The sequence below is a fragment of the Terrapene carolina genome, unplaced genomic scaffold (genome assembly GCF_002925995.2).
Source record: "Terrapene carolina triunguis isolate 2854851 unplaced genomic scaffold, T_m_triunguis-2.0 Scaffold68, whole genome shotgun sequence".
NCBI classification, from domain to species: Eukaryota; Metazoa; Chordata; order Testudines; family Emydidae; genus Terrapene; species Terrapene triunguis.
Genome location: NW_020664419.1, coordinates 6345243 through 6360870, shown reverse-complemented (window position 1 = coordinate 6360870; position 15628 = coordinate 6345243). Strand labels below are relative to the sequence as shown.

At 46.1% G+C, this 15628-nt stretch overlaps 1 protein-coding gene across 1 annotated transcript in view; it reads left to right on the top strand.

Annotated features, from left to right (window-relative positions):
* Nucleotides 1-15628, top strand: part of SFMBT2 (Scm like with four mbt domains 2) — a 166129-nt gene that overhangs the window by 91782 nt on the left and 58719 nt on the right. Inside the window, exons 7-9 of the mRNA XM_029910851.1 lie at nucleotides 4518-4619; nucleotides 7405-7552; nucleotides 14949-15031. Of these exons, the coding sequence (XP_029766711.1) occupies nucleotides 4518-4619; nucleotides 7405-7552; nucleotides 14949-15031 (333 nt within the window). The remainder of the gene's footprint in view (nucleotides 1-4517; nucleotides 4620-7404; nucleotides 7553-14948; nucleotides 15032-15628) is intronic.

The window sequence follows — 15628 nt, the reverse complement described above, 5'->3', positions numbered from 1 at the left end:
AGCCCTTTCTTTGTACATCCAAAACTCCCGCTGCAGAGGGTATCCATTTTGGGAGAACAAGGAGCGCCTAATGAGGATTTAAATATAAGAAAGGTGCCTTAAACACTCGGTCGTCCTTATAGAAGGAAATAAACCAGGAGAGAGAACACAATGTGGAATGACTAGGAAAGTCCTTTTTTTCCCTGTTTAACATGGCATATCATGTAGCAGTGTGAATACAGGAATGAGAGAGCAGTTCGTTATGCAGTGTATCAGTTTGAGACTAATACTAATTAAAAGCTTTCCTTTCACTTCAGTGAAACCTATTCTTAGAAATTATGTCAGTTAATTGGAGTTTTGAAGAGAAGCATATGCCGTAGCCTCGCCAATTCCCAGTGGCCCAAAGCAGTCAGACCATTGGGACTGGAGGGACTGTGTTTTGGGACCTTCCTTTCTCTCCCCCCTCCCCCCTCCATTGTTGAGGTGAAAGTGTGGTTTAAGACGTTTTTCATAAATATTGTTATTGTGTAACAAACTTCCAGGAGAGAGAGGTGAATCCAGAGTCTAACGGGCTTTAGGGGTGAAGCAAATGTCATAAGAATGACATTCCACAGTAACACCCCTTTTTACTCCTAAATCCCTATGCAACTGTTGAACAAAACAAATCAGCCCCCGCTTCCCCCCCCCAAAAAAACCTCTACCCTGTGTAGAGTTTTGACCCCAAAAAGAAATAAATACCCGAGACTCCATGAAGTCCACTAGAGACTTCACTATTGGTATTGATTTTACATGCAAGGTGCTCAAACTTTAAGGTGCTGGGCTGCAAAATAAGATCCGAAGGCAGACATGGATGTGCTTTTGAAACAAAACCATGCTATGTATTGTTAGACTTTTACAGAGTTGTTCTTTCTGTTGAATTAATTTTGTCTTTAAGAAAGTAACAACAAAAACTAGCTATGGAAAACTCAACCCCAGAAATGGATGCAGATAAAAATGATTCGCAATATGATCTAGGTATTTAGGCCCCAATCAGCAAAATACTTAAACATGGATTTAACTTTAAGCATATGAGCAACCCCCTTTGAGGCCAGTGGGACTACTCACTTATTTCAAGTAAAGCACATGCTTAAGTGCTTTGCTGGATCTGGGTTTTTAAAATGTATTGACGCTTGAGAATAGTTCATATCCCAGATCTGGGGGAAGGTGTTGCAGTCCAAACCTAGTTCCCAAGTGCACATTTTGCAAATGATCCCTGTCTATATACTTTGAAGCAAATGGTTGGGGCATTCAAAATGTAGAAACGAACTTCATGGCTGGACCCTGTGTAACAGCCAAATCAAAATCCTCAGTCCAAATGCTTCCGAACTTTGGGGGTTTGAAATTTAGATCTGGACTCAGGTCTGAATTTTGCAACCATGCCCCATCTCTAATTGAAACATTCCGTGGCAAAGCTGATGATTTTGGTGGTGATGACGATATGCATTTCTGAAGCATCCATCATACACTCTAGGCACTATTTACACAGGCCCAGATTCTGCTACCCTGACTCTTGTCGAGTAGTTGCCTTACTCCATGAGCAATCCCATTTAAGCAATGGGACTGATCCCAGAATAAAGTACTGCTCACCGTAAGGCTAGTAGAAATGAGATGTCACCCTCTTTTTGTGGGCTAGATTGTGCCATTAGAACTGAGCAGGACTGGGCCCTTGCCAGAGGGGATGATAACTAGCAAACATGAGTAAGCGTCTCAAGTCAGTGCCTCTCCGTGCCTCAGTTTCCCCATCTGTAAAATGAGGGTAATGATACTGTCCTCCTTTGTAAAGCACGTTGAGATCTACAAGTGAAAAGTGCTATATAAGCGCTAGGCTTTATTGTTAATGGTTAAAATATACAGCCAGAGGCTAGGATTCCTGAGTTGTGTTCCTTTCCCTGCCATTAATTTACTGTGTAGCTTTAGGCAATTAACTTAACCTTCGGCAGTTTCCCTAGCTGCAAAATGGAGAAAATAATATCTACCCTGCAGGGAGACTAAATCCATTAATGTTTTTTAGAGTGCTTTGAGATCCTCTGATGAAAGGTACGATAGAAGTGCAAAGCAAGATTAAAACAATGATTCCTCCGTCTCTACTAAAGCTTGTAAAACCCTTCCTTCAATGTCACTAGAAACAGAAGTTCCCCAAAATAGAAACTGTTAAATCCGTAAGTAAAGACAGTTCTAGGGGGAAAAAATGACATACTACTTTGAATCAATATAAAACCACTTTAGGACAGGAATATAACATGTAGCGGTGAATGTAGAAGGGAATGGCATTGCCAAGTACTATTAGATAGAAGTAGGTTTTCTCCATGCAATTTGGAGTCCAGAGCATTTTTTTTTAAAGTGAAACAATACCTCTTATCGCAGGAGATGTACTGGCTAATGGATTGATGGTTCGGAAATACTCTTTTACCACAGAAAGGAGATCACTCTTGAGCTAATAAAACTGAAACGTGATCCTTAATGCAATGCGGTCCTAGGGCTTCTACCTGTGATGTCCTTTGTTGAGGAAACAGGTGTCTAAACAATGGGAACAAGACTTGCCTGCCCCTTGCAAAGGATAAATCCGTGGTTAGCACCGTCCCAGTTTGGAGTCGGAGGCTGAGAGTTTAAAAGCCAATTAAGGCATTTGAACACCCAAATTAATTCCCTACAAAGTTGAGCAAACCTCTCCCTTAATCGTGCATGCACAGGCCAGCAAATCAGAGTGTCTGTTTAGGTCCAGATTCATCCACCCATATTCACAGTCTCTTTTTCCACTGAAATCTTCTCCTTGCAGCGTAAGGTACTGCTCAGCCTGAGTGAGATAATGTTATTTGATCACTTCTCAGACTTTACAAACCTCGCACCCTCCCTGTGAAGGAGGGCCGGACTAATATCTCCATTTTACACATGGGGGACAGCGGTACAGAGACACTAGGTGACCCCCCCCAAGGATCACATAGCAAGCCTTTGGCGGAGCAGGGAATTGAATGTGAATCTTCCGAATCCCAGCCTAATGCCATAACCACTGGCGCCATCCTTCCTCTTAGACTGGTAGACTCTGGCCCTTTGTTACATTAGTGGATTTAGCGTTTGAGGAGGGCGCTTTACTTATGCACAGACCAGGTTTAGTGCTGGCCGGCTTCCCCGCACTGCCCTGTAAATGTGCAACCTTGCTGCCCGCCTTTTGGGTTCTGAGGACTTGTTCTGTCTCCATGGCCTATTCTGCTCGGCTGAGGGGGGCCAGCTGGAGTGGTGACTTTTGGGAAACCTTGTTGAAATCCTGTGTGGCTGGAGGGCCAGGTTGTTGCCACTCCCGTGCAGGTCTGCAAGCTCGGGGAGGGACCAAGGATCCGTCCATACCTCCATCTCTTGTGATGCTGAATAGGGGTGAGCCACAATCCCAGGGCCTGAATCCCCTGAATGCCTTCACCAGAGCTAGGCTTGCCAAGGGGGCAGAGACATGGCCCCTACCCTCTTCTATACCATCCAGGAGATCTGGATGGGCACTGATGACCACAGGCAGTTTTGCTGAGTCCGCCAGAGTGTCCCAACTTCTGTGCGATCCCTTCGCGCCCACCTCGTGAGGCTTAACATAGCCCTAAGGCAGTAACGTGCGGTCTCGTTGCATGGCTTTTAAAATAAATGGCTGACATCTAGTGCTGTCCCTTGTCTCAACAGCTAGAGAGCCTGATTTTGGTCACTGGGCCTAATTTTGAGTTACCTATGCTTGGTAAGGGTCAAAGTGGGGGATGGGTTAAGGTCTCTTTAAAGTTGTGTCTGTGTTTCCTGTGTTCTCTTGTCACGTAGGAACCTGCCTAGCCTGTTGTGTAAATGTAGAGCAGCCTTCGGGCTGCTCTCCTTCACATCTGCCCCATGGGCCTTGGGCAATGGAGAATAGCTATAGGGCAGTGCACTCTGGCCACCCCCCTGACATTCCCCTGTTACAACTCCCAGTGTGCCCCCCGTGCTGAAGGGCTAGGAACAGGGCTGGCGTAGATCCCTTACACCAGATGAGGGGACCCTACACAAGCGATATTCTAAGTTATCTATTTCTGTTCCATTTAAGACCCCGTTATGCTGTCAGACCAGCACAGAAACACCTTTGTGAAAATGAGAATCTAGCTGCTCACGGTCACGAGCTGCCAACATCCACTGAGAAATTTCAGGTGAAGTCAGTGGAAGTTGTTGCTGTTTAAGGAATGAAAGATTTGGCCCCGAATATCCATCCTATGGGATCCAAGCATTAGTATGGGATCCTTTCATTCTCTCACCTATCCTGGTCTGGCTTAAAAGTTTATACTTGGTTTCTTTCTTTTGTTAGGAAAACTGTCCACCCAGAGAAAGCAGTCAAAGCCACAGAGCAACATATTAATTAGGCAATACAGGCAGATTCATTACTGCAGGCAAATGTACCTCTTGTAAAAGAAAATGCTGGGGCACTTGGTTCTCATAAATGCTGAGTTTGTGGCCGGTATCACTGATACGCAGATTTGCTTGTTTCCCATATATATGCATAGGATCATGCTGATTTGAGGAGCCACTTCTTCACAGTGGGGATGAAGCTGGAGGTGGTGGACATGAGGGAACCCTTTAATATCTGTCCTGCATCAGTGACTAAGGTGAGCTCTTGCAAGTGGAACTGAAAATACCATGCTGGCCCCGAACTATAGGTTAATAACCACCCATGGTTAATAATCACGTTTAAATGACTGTCCAGTGGAATTTCATTAGCTGGAGATCAGAATAATAAATGTGCATTAAAAAAAATCCTTGCACTTCACCTTGCTCTCTCTCCTAATGGATCATCTGTGTATTTTTATTGTGCTAGTTGGCGCAGGATGATATCTTCCTTAGACCTATACATGGTGGGGACCTTGTGTGCAGATCTCCCCCCCACTACAAGGAAAGGGAGACTGGGCTGCCCATTCACCACCATCTCACCTTCCCCTTCCCTGGCTATACAGAAGCTATTCTGCGTATCAGGGCAACCACATGGGACGAGGGGGCAGGATAGGGCGGGGACAGGGAGTATGCATGTTTTCTCCCTCCTGCCCAATAAAGCTGGTACAGCATTGGTGGTAACACACATATTCCGTAGGGAAAGGGAGTGGGAGGTGTAGGGGCTTGCACCCCTAAATCATGCTAAAACCTCTTTCTTTATCCATTCGCCTCTGACCCCGGAAAAGGGAGCACATCCTCATGCTTGCATACAGCCCCAGAACAACAGATGGCCCCATTCGTTCTGCAGTCCCTTGGTATCTCAGCAGTGAGTAGGTGCTTTTCAGGCCCACTTACTGACCAGGGACTGATCTGTTAAAATGGCACCTCACACCCGCGTTGCCTTTTCTGGTTCGGTTGTGTCACCATTGAGGTTCTCCAAGGCCCACACTGGTAGCTAAGAATATTGCACTACCTGTGCAATGCCAGAAACAGCTGACATGCCCGCTGAGCATCTGTCTGCACTATCTAGCTGATGGCCCTTCTAGCAGGCAAGAAGGCCACCATCGCCTGGTAATTAAAGAAGGGCTAAACCTTGCCTGTCTGCACATGAGCTGTGCTAGAGGTGGTGTGTGGTAGTGTGAACAGCTGAGAGGAGCTGGCTTGGGAACTCACTACACTTTATGAGCGTTCTACCCTCTCTCTCCTACCGATATAAAAGCCCCGCCCACAACCACACTGGACCCACCCTCTTCCAGCTACCTTAGCCAGCTCACTCCTTTTGCATAGGCAGAGCTAGTGGCAACATGCGGCAGGGCCCAATCCTGCACCTTTGAAGTCAGTGCCATTGATTTCAGCGGATGCAGGATCAAGCCCCCAGGCGCACATGAAGGGAAAAGAGACGCCTTGCCTCTTCTGACCTCCAGCCCAGGATGAGCCAGGATTTGTTTCTAGCAAATTCAATTGATGAGCAGCCCCAGAATCTTAGGTGGTGCCCTGCATGTTTATGTGGCATCAAATCAGGATTCACCATCAGAAACGTTAGCAAGTATGTTATCATCCCTCTTAACTGGTCTGGTAAAAGTCATTGCCACAATGCTTCAGATAACACACTTCAGGCCAGGTTCTGCCCACATGTGACTCTCACTGAGGTCCCAGGCATGTCCTCTCAATCTGAGTGTGTCCCTTTGTAACTATGATGTGACACAACAGGTGGAATTCACCCCGTGCCAAAGGACAGCACGAGGTCCAGGGCCCTTTAAATCAGGGGTGGGCAAACTTTTTGGCCTGAGGGCCACATCGGGTTTCCGAAATTGTATGGAGGGCCGGTTAGGGGAGACTGTGCCTCCCCAAACAGCCAGGCGTGGCCCGGCCCCCGGCCGCTATCCAACCACCCCCTGCTTCTCACCCCCTGACGGCTCCCCGGGACTCCTGCCCCATCCAACCCCCCTGTCCCCTAATGGCCCCCCCGGGACTCCTGTCCCATATACCCCTCCCCGTGCTCCCTGTCCCCTGACCGCCCCCGGACCTTCCGCCCCTGACTGCCCCCTGCCACCACATCCAACCCCTCCTCTCATTCCTGACTGCCCCCCTGGGACTCCTGCCCCATCCAACCATCCCTTCTCCCTGTCCCCTGACCACCCCCAGAACTCCTGCCCTGACTGCCCCCTGCCGCCCCATCCAAACCCCCCTCTCCTTCCTGACTGTCCCCCAGGGACCCCACCCCATTCAACCCCCCTGTTCCCCGCCCTCTGACCACCCTGATCCCTATCCACACCCCCGCCCCCTGACCACCACCCCTAACTCCCCTGCCCTCTATCCAACCGCCCCTGCTCCCTGCCCCCTTACCGCACTGCCTGGAGCACCGGTGGCTGGCGGCGCTACAGCTGCGCTGCCCAGAGCACCAGGACAGGCAGCCGCGCCGCCCGGCTGGAGCCAGCCACGCCACAGCGCAGCACAGAGCACCGGGTCAAGCCGGCTCTGTAGTTGCGCTGCTGCCCACAGCATTGTGCCGGTGGCGCAGTGAGCTGAGGCTGCAGGGGAGGGGGAACAGCAGGGGAGGGGCCGGGGGCTAGCGTCCCGGGCCAGGAGCTCAGGGGCCAGGCAGGAGGGTCCCGTGGGCCAGATGTGGCCTGTGGGCCATAGTTTGCCCACCTCTGCTTTAAATCCTGTTTCACCCTCTTTTGAGTGGGAGGTAACTGGTGCCTAGTCTTTGCTGGCTCTCTGCTTATAGATGAGTTTCACCCACACGGCAGACATGATCAGTACAACTCCTAGTTCCATTCCTCGCTATGGAGTTTCAGGAGCCTATTTCGACTGTCTGTGCTGATAAATGAGCCCTCGTGGCTGAGACCTGCACATCAAACTATGGAGAATTATGCTGACAACCAGGCATAGATACGTTATTTTACCCCAGTGCGGTGCGCATTACAATAAATTAACATTGGCCTGTTTTCTTCCCTTCAGGTTTTTAACAATCATTATTTACAAGTGACCATTGATGACCTGAGACCCGAACCCAGCAAAATCTCAATGCTCTGCCATGCTGATTCCTTAGGGATCTTACCAGTACAATGGTGCCTTAAAAACGGAGTCAATCTCACACCTCCTAAGGGTCTGTATTATGCGTTTTGATGGTCGGTATTCTGTTGTTGTTTTTCCCCTACCAAAAGACAAACCGGCTCTCTTGATGCCTTTAAAAACCACGTTTCAATTTACATTGGAAGATAGAAGTGCTAATTGTCTGGAAAAAATTACACTAAATGATATGGGCCAAATCCACAGCTGGAATAAATTGGAGTAGCTGATGAGCTGGTCCTATAAATGGTTTTATTTATTGACGTGCATTATGTACTGTACTGAAGTTGATTAAAAATCCTAATTTCCTGGGACTGACACAACTACAAAACAGAATATAATGAATTCTTGTAATATGGAACTTTATAATACTCAGCACCTTCATGGCGCTGTATGGACATTGAAGGCCATATTGTGCTCTTCTCATTACTGTATCCAGAGAGGAAGGATAGTCCAGTGGTTAGGGCAGTAGCTTGGGAAATAGGGGTTCAAATCTTGCCTCTCTCACATACTTCCTGTGTGGACTTGGGCAGGTCATTTAGCATCTCTGTGCACTAATTCTCCATCTGTAAAATGGGTCTAAATAGCACTGCCCTGCCTTACGCAAGTGTAGTGAAGATACATTTAACATCGTGAGCTGCTCAGATAATATGGCAAGTAGCTAAGGGAGATTGATAATGAGCAGTCCATGGATATAAAAGGGGCCATTCTGCAGATGCGGGGCTGGGGGTACCGAGGCACAAAGAAGTTATCTGCCCAAGAACACACAATACATTGGTGGGAGAATTAGGACTGGAAGCCAAGAGAAACACTTGCAACTTCCAATTGGAGTTTTTTTTCATTTTGGTTCAATTCGGATAAATTGTTCCAGTTTTAGAAAACCTTGAAAAGGATGTAATTTTTGAAACTCCAAAGTCCATCTACTTCAGTGCAAGATCAGCCATAATGCTACCATTTTTTTTTTTGCTAAAATTGATATTCTGGTGGCAGCAAAGCCATTTGAAATAAAATTGTAATCCCCCCCCCCCCTCCGCCCCAATAATATTTGGTGAGTGAGAGTTTATTTAAATTGGAAATCAAATGCTGCTGCATGCTAGCCTGTAAGCTATTATTCCATTGTCACGCTAATACTGTTAGTGGGTTAAAACTCTGCGTCTAGTGGGTTCACCCATACAAGGTATTGGGCACATATCCAACAAAAACCCTCCAGCATATGCTTAATCTGAAGCCCATGCCGAAGTCAGTCACATCTGCAGACAGAATTTATCCTCTTTTATTCTGCTAGTTCTAGGGAAATGAATGTGGCCTCTTGACACTGAGTTCAATACTGCTTGAAACCAAGGTGCTTGCTTAACTGTTCACAAATGTTTGTTAGGAAAACTATTTCCTCAAAGAATGGTCTAATTAATCCCCTTTCATATAGGGCCTGAGCCAAAACCATTGTCTCCAGTTTACATTACAGGACCCAGCATCATAAGTACTGTACAGACACATAGCCAGGCCTTCCCCCGAGAAGCCTATGGTCTAATTAGAGAAGGCAAACCAAGGCACAGAACAGCAAAGTAACTTGCCCAAGGACTCATACCTAGTCACTGGCAGTACCAGGGCTAGAACCCAGGTCCCCTGATTCCACTGCACCACAATTATCAGCTTCACCGCTCATAAATCTTAGTATTTGCCCCTAGCCACCCCATTCTTGACAGGTAACCTGCCTATTCAGAATCCATCTCATACAGGCCTGTTAATTAACTAAGACGATAGACCATATGTTTCTCGCTACAGTGGCCATTGCTTCACAAGTTCCATACCACGCACGTTCAATTTAAAGTGATACAAAGGCCTTTCTTTCGATACAGAATTTTATGATTCAGGTTGCCTTGACTTCTGCATTTGATGCCAATTTTTTTTTGGCATGGCAGCAGCATAGTTGCACCTCTGGTGACTACTGTACTTGTTTCTGTACCTGAGCCAGAAATGTTTAAGGAGAAAATAGATGTATAGTATCACCTCCAGGGATCTGGGTTCCCGAAGGTTCTTGAGGAATCATTAGAAATCCTCTTGTCCCCCAGTGACAGACATGCATGGAAACCCTGCTAAATTAGCACACCGAAAAGCTCCGGTCTGCTAGGTGGGGCTGTTGAATCAAGGATCCTGAAGGGGACGTGTAAGCAATGACATGAGGAAGATGGGAGATATCCATACAGAGTAAATTAACATATTACTTCTGGTGTGTTTGGTGGCTCTATGCCCAAAATACATCTTAACACCCAGGGTGTCGAAAGCCTTTTCATCTGATAAGCGCTATGTCTGTCACTCAAATGTGATCAGAGGTCTGAGCACTTCTAAATGCCTGATTTAAAAAGTGTCTGGGAAATAAAAATGTAACCAAACTGGCAAAGAGTCCTGGGGGGACTTACGTGAGTGCATGTCTCTCTAGCCCTTTCTGAACAGGACAATATCAGCCTTGAACATTAAAGAAACAAACAGGACAAATAAATATAAAAGGGGTGGAGAGCTACAGAAATGAGTTGTTTCCAAAAGACAACAATGGTGTGAACAGGCAACTGATGAAATATATTTAAGGCTACGTTTTAGTCACAGGTATTTTTAGTAAAAGTCACGGACAGGTCACAGGCAGTAAATAAAAATTCGCAGCCCGTGACCTGTCCATGACTTATACTATACCCCTGACTAAATCTTGGGAGTGCCGTGGTGCTTGTGGAGGGCCTACAGGTGCTGGGGGGGGAGAGGGGGAAGCAAAGAGTGCTGGGAGGGGCATGGGTGCTCGGGGGTGTGGCCCGGGGGGTGCTGTGGGTTCACAGGGGTGGTGCGCTATGGGTGCATGGGGGGGGCACCGCAAGTGCTGGGGGGTGTTCTGGGGGTGCTTGGGTGGGAGTAGCCCGGGACCCCCGCTCGTGGTGGGGGAAGGGAGTTGGCGGGGCTGGCAGGCTCCCTACCCGGCTTCTCGGAAGCGGCAACATGTCCCTCCCTGAGCTCCTAGGTCCGCATGCTGCCAGCTCTGCAGCAACCATTGGCCAGGAACCAGGGCCAATGGGAGCTGCGGGGGCGGTGCCTGTGGGCGGAGCTAGGAGCTGAGGGAGGGACATGTTGCTGCTTCCAGGGAACCCTCCCCAAGGTAAGAACCACCCAAAGCCCTCACCCCCTCCTGCACCCCAGCCCCCAGGCCTGAGCCCCCCCCCCACACCCAAACTCCTCCTGCTGCTGTGGGGGTGGGAGAGCCTTAGCGTCTTTCATATGATCCTGTGCCGAGAAGTTTCTGGCCAGGATCTTTCCCATGTAGAAAAGACACTGAAGATACTTGCTAGCAAAATGTCCATCTGTAGGAAAAGTCCACAAATTGATATGCAGGAGGAGATGAGAAAGCAAAGCCACTGCTGAGAATTTCTTCTTTGTACAAGGAGTCTTTGTTCTTGTATATTTACGCTCTATTCTCTGGATAACTTTAAATGGAGATAAGGTTCCATGATTATAATGTTCCCTTACTTTCATTGCCTAGGACAGTAATAGTTTGTTCCATCAGGCATAGTGTGGCCTGTCTGATTATTCGGCATCACCGTGCTTTTTATATGTAGAATATCCATCCCGCTTTTACATGTACACCACCGCATCTTTTGTAAAGCAGAGGTCGACAGAGAAAATGTACAGTAGATGAGTCATGTGCTGGAGTTGTAAACATATGCTGCTAGAAATAGAGCAGTATTTTTATATATAGTGCCAAAAATGAATACCCAGTTCCTACCTCTGTATAAACATTGACCAGGCTCAGTTTATATTTATTAGAACTGGATTTATAGACCACTTCCCTTTAGAGTAACAGCCATTGTTTCTTTTTATGAGCTATTAGGAGAGGGGGAAACATTTCGGTAGAGCTACCATTTGTAAGATTTACTAAGGGAACACTCCCTTTAAAACTTTCAGTACATTTGGATTGTTATATTCACTTCTGAGTAAGCCACTAGGCTCTTCCAGTGTTGTACAGACAAGATAATAGCACATTCTTTTTCCCCCCTGTTTTGTGGGCAGCATTTCAAACACATTAGCAAAGCGAGTCAATGTACATTGAGCCACAAGAGGATAACGGTTTACTAATGCAAGCTGCTAATGGAGCTACTCATTTAGCTCACGCAGGTGAGGTCTGCAATGTGGATCAGAAGGTCCTGGGTCCAAACGTGTTTTGCAGGCAGAATTAGTGAGTGCCAGCTCTTGGAGTAATCACCCTTCTGCTACTGAATCTTAATATTAGTGAGTTGCGGCATCCTCATTTGTAGCTCTTCTCTAAGGGCTCAATCCTGCCACTGTTGAAGTCAGTAAAATTTCCACTGATTTCAATGGTGTAGGATCAGGCCGCAAAATGATTGTGGAGTGACAATTAGATAGCCCACCGGTGAATCCACTGCCACACGCCGTTCCCATCTTCACCGCAAAGCTATGGTGTAGCTCACAATAAAAGATCCAAAAACTGTCTGCTGGGTTTTAATTGGAGATGGGGGAACCTTTAGAATGTATCCAGCTTTTTATTTCTTCTGACAGCAATGTATTCTGGCAGCTGGTGTCCAAAAGAACTGTCTTCACATATCGTTTATTACTGTTCCTCAGCCATGGTAGAATTGTTGCTTCAGGGCTAAAGTTCAACAGATGTAGCACATTTTAGCAGAGTCTTAGCAGCAATGCTAGAGAGTGTTAGGTCTGTAGGATGTTCTCGTTAAGACAAACACATGAAGTTATGTATGCCATTTGTTTTGTTTTCCATTCCAGTGTGTCACGCAGAAGACTTACTTGGCTATAAAGATTTTTTTTTTTTCTTGGAGCTGGTTGAGATTTTTCAGTCGAAAATGCGTTTTGATGAAAAACAGCCTTTCGTCCTCAATGACATTTTTGCAGAAAATGTTTTGTTTCATTGTAGTTTTTCCTCATTTTCCATGAAAAACCAAGAAAGCATGAAAAACGGGGGAAAAGGGGATTGGAAGGAGTGGGAAACAAAAATGTTTCCACTTCTGAAATCTGAGTATTTTTTGGCATCAGTGTTGTGTCAAAAAACCAAAACTGTTTCACATAAAATATCAGAGAAAATTAAAATTTTCCATGAAAAACAATATCCATTTTTTGACTAAACTCTGATTGTTTCCTCGTGAATTTCCATTTCTTTCTTCTTGGTCGGGTATTGGTATTATATAATTATTAATAGGACTTTAACTTTTTGATTTTTGTATCAGAGGGGTAGCCATGTTAGTCTGGATCTGTAAAAAGCGACAAAGAGTCCTGTGGCACCTTATAGACTAACAGACGTATTGGAGCATAAGCTTTCGTGGGTGAATACCCACTTCATCAGATGCATGTAGTGGAAGTTTCCAGAGGCATGTATAAATATGCAGGCAAGAATCAGTCTAGAGATAATGAGGTTAGTTCAATCAGGGAGGATGAGGCCCTCTTCTAGCAGCTGAGGTGTGAACACCAAGGGAGGAGAAACTGCTTTTGTAGTTGGCTAGCCATTCAGTCTTTGTTTAATCCTGATAGTGTCAAATTTGCAAATGAACTGAAGCTCAGCAGTTTCTCTTTCAAGCCTGGTCCTGAAGTTTTTTTGCTGCAGGATGGCTACCTTTAAATCTGCTATTGTGTGGCCAGGGAGGTTGAAGTGTTCTCCTACAGGTTTTTGTATATTGCCATTCCTAATATCTGACTTGTGTCCATTATCTTGATTTTTGTAGCGCATAGAGGCTAACCCTTTTGTGACCATCTGTGCTCGGCGCTGTACTATTTTATTTGTTGTGTACACCGTCATTAGAAGGGATCTCTTCTGGATGATGATCTAATCTAAATTCATCTAATCTAATCTAAATTCTGGCCTCTCGACAGGATTCTTAGGGATACGTGTTTAAAACCTTGCCCTTCCTTTTTTATAGACGTAATTCGCACCCACAACTTTTGCACCTGCAATTCATTTGCTGGAGAAAAAAAGAAAAAACAGAAATAACTTTCACTGGTATAAAGGTTTCGGTCCTGTACGTTCTTGAGTGCCCTCATTTCCCATGTGTGACAATGGAAGTTACAGGGTATTCGGAACCTTGTAAGATTGGGCCCAAATTGTGTCCACATAGAGGAAGACCTGGCTGAGAAATTGGGCTTTAAACCATCCTTGAAACTTTCCAGTGATCATGATTCTACAATTATTATCACAGTAACACCTGGAGGCCCCCAGTGAAGATAAGAATCCTATTTTCTTAGTCACTGTAGAAACACAGAGCCAGGCCCTGTCTTAAGGAGCTTACAGTCTAAAGAGCCAAGTTGTACAAGACATTCATGCGAGATAGATACATGGAGTTCCATACAGTCTCAGGACTGGGGCTATTTCAGACAAGGCCCTATAAATGAAGGTGACCTCCATTCTGAGAGGAAGGAGGGATCCAGAAGTTGGGGTGCTACCTAGGACTTGAGAGCCCTGAGTTCATTTCTCTGCTCCACCTATACTTCCTGAGTGCCCGTGGGCAAGTCACATCAATCCTGTGTGCCTCAGTTTCCCATCTGTACAACAGGACTCACACTTCACAGGGGTGTTGGGAGGATCAATACATTAACGAGTGTGAGGTGCTGAGATATTATGGCGATGGAGGCCTTAGAAATACCGAAGATATCCAGAACTGGAATGGAGTAGAATTAAAGATCCTAAGGTGCTTTTCAATAAGCTCAGAGGGTTTGCCCTGATGTACGTGGCAAGAATTTCCTCTCCCCCAGTAGACTGCCATGTGCCACTGAATGGCTGCCCTCCACCCTAGAGGCAGCTGTGTTCCAGCAACACCGAGTGTGTATAGAGAGTTGTAACTAAACGCACTGTAAGTTCCTTGAGACGGGCGCCATCTTTTTGTTACATGTGAGTGCACTGCACTTTCACAGTGGGGCCACAATCCCTGATGAGGGCCTCTAAGTACTCCCACTACAAAGAATAATAATAAGAAGTAATTTTGGATGACACACAGACTATAGCAAATAAAACTAGCATTACACAGAGCAGCGTGACAACGTTTATTCTCCTTTGAGTGCTGGACCCATGCCACACATACAGTATTTCAGTCCCTGAGTATTTACAGGGAAGCCAGAAGGATGATCTTGTGGGTTAAGTGTCTGACTCGGAGCTGGGAGGTCTGGTCTTTGTTCCTAGCACTGCCATTCCCTCACTGTGTAATCTTAAACTGTCTGGGCCTCAGTTTCCCCATCTTTAAATTGGGATGATAATAATTACCTGCCTCCCAACGGCATATGGCGCTTAACTCATTGGTGTTTGTAAAGTGCCTTGAGATCCTTAGATGGGAGGAGGCGGTATGGAAGTGCAAATTATTGTCGCATTGAAATATTCATTTCTTTCTCTCCTCCGTATGGAATAATGACTTACCGTGTTTCCCTGTTTTCTTCTCCTACAGGTTACTCTGGCCAGGACTTTGACTGGGCAGATTATCAGAAGCAATGTGGAGCAGAGGCAGCTCCTCACTTTTGCTTTAGAAACGTAAGACTTATTCTCCCTTTGTGATGGTGTTGATCAAAGCTTGAACAAGCCCCCTTACTGCTCTGAACTAAGGGCCTGATCCAAAGCCTTCTGTGAGAAAGCATGTTCTTGTAGTTAAACCACTGGGCTGGGAGACGAGAGCTCTGCCACAGATGTCCTGTGTGAGCCTAAGTAACTCACTTAATCGCTCCATGCCTCAGTTTCCCCATCTGTAAAATGGGAGCAATAATACTTTCTTTATCTGTTTTGCTTATTTAGATTGCATGCTCTCCAGGTCTCTTACTATGTTTGTACAGCACCCAGCACGATGGGCCCTGATCTTTGTTGAGAACTGTAGGTGCTACCATGATTAAAATAATTAATAATACTGTACAAGCCCATTGAGGTCTATGGAAAGACGCCTATTGACTTTGTGGGGCTGATTTGCTCATTGGAGTGTTTCTCTTGTTTCTGGGTTTTGTTTTTAACATAGTGCACTAAAAGGCTAAGTGAAGTCATCGAGGTATAAGTAAGTAGGACATTGATTGAGCCAGGTGGAAGCTCCACCATTAGGGAGTGTTTGAATTTCCCTAATACAGCAGGAGTTGTGTGTGAGTG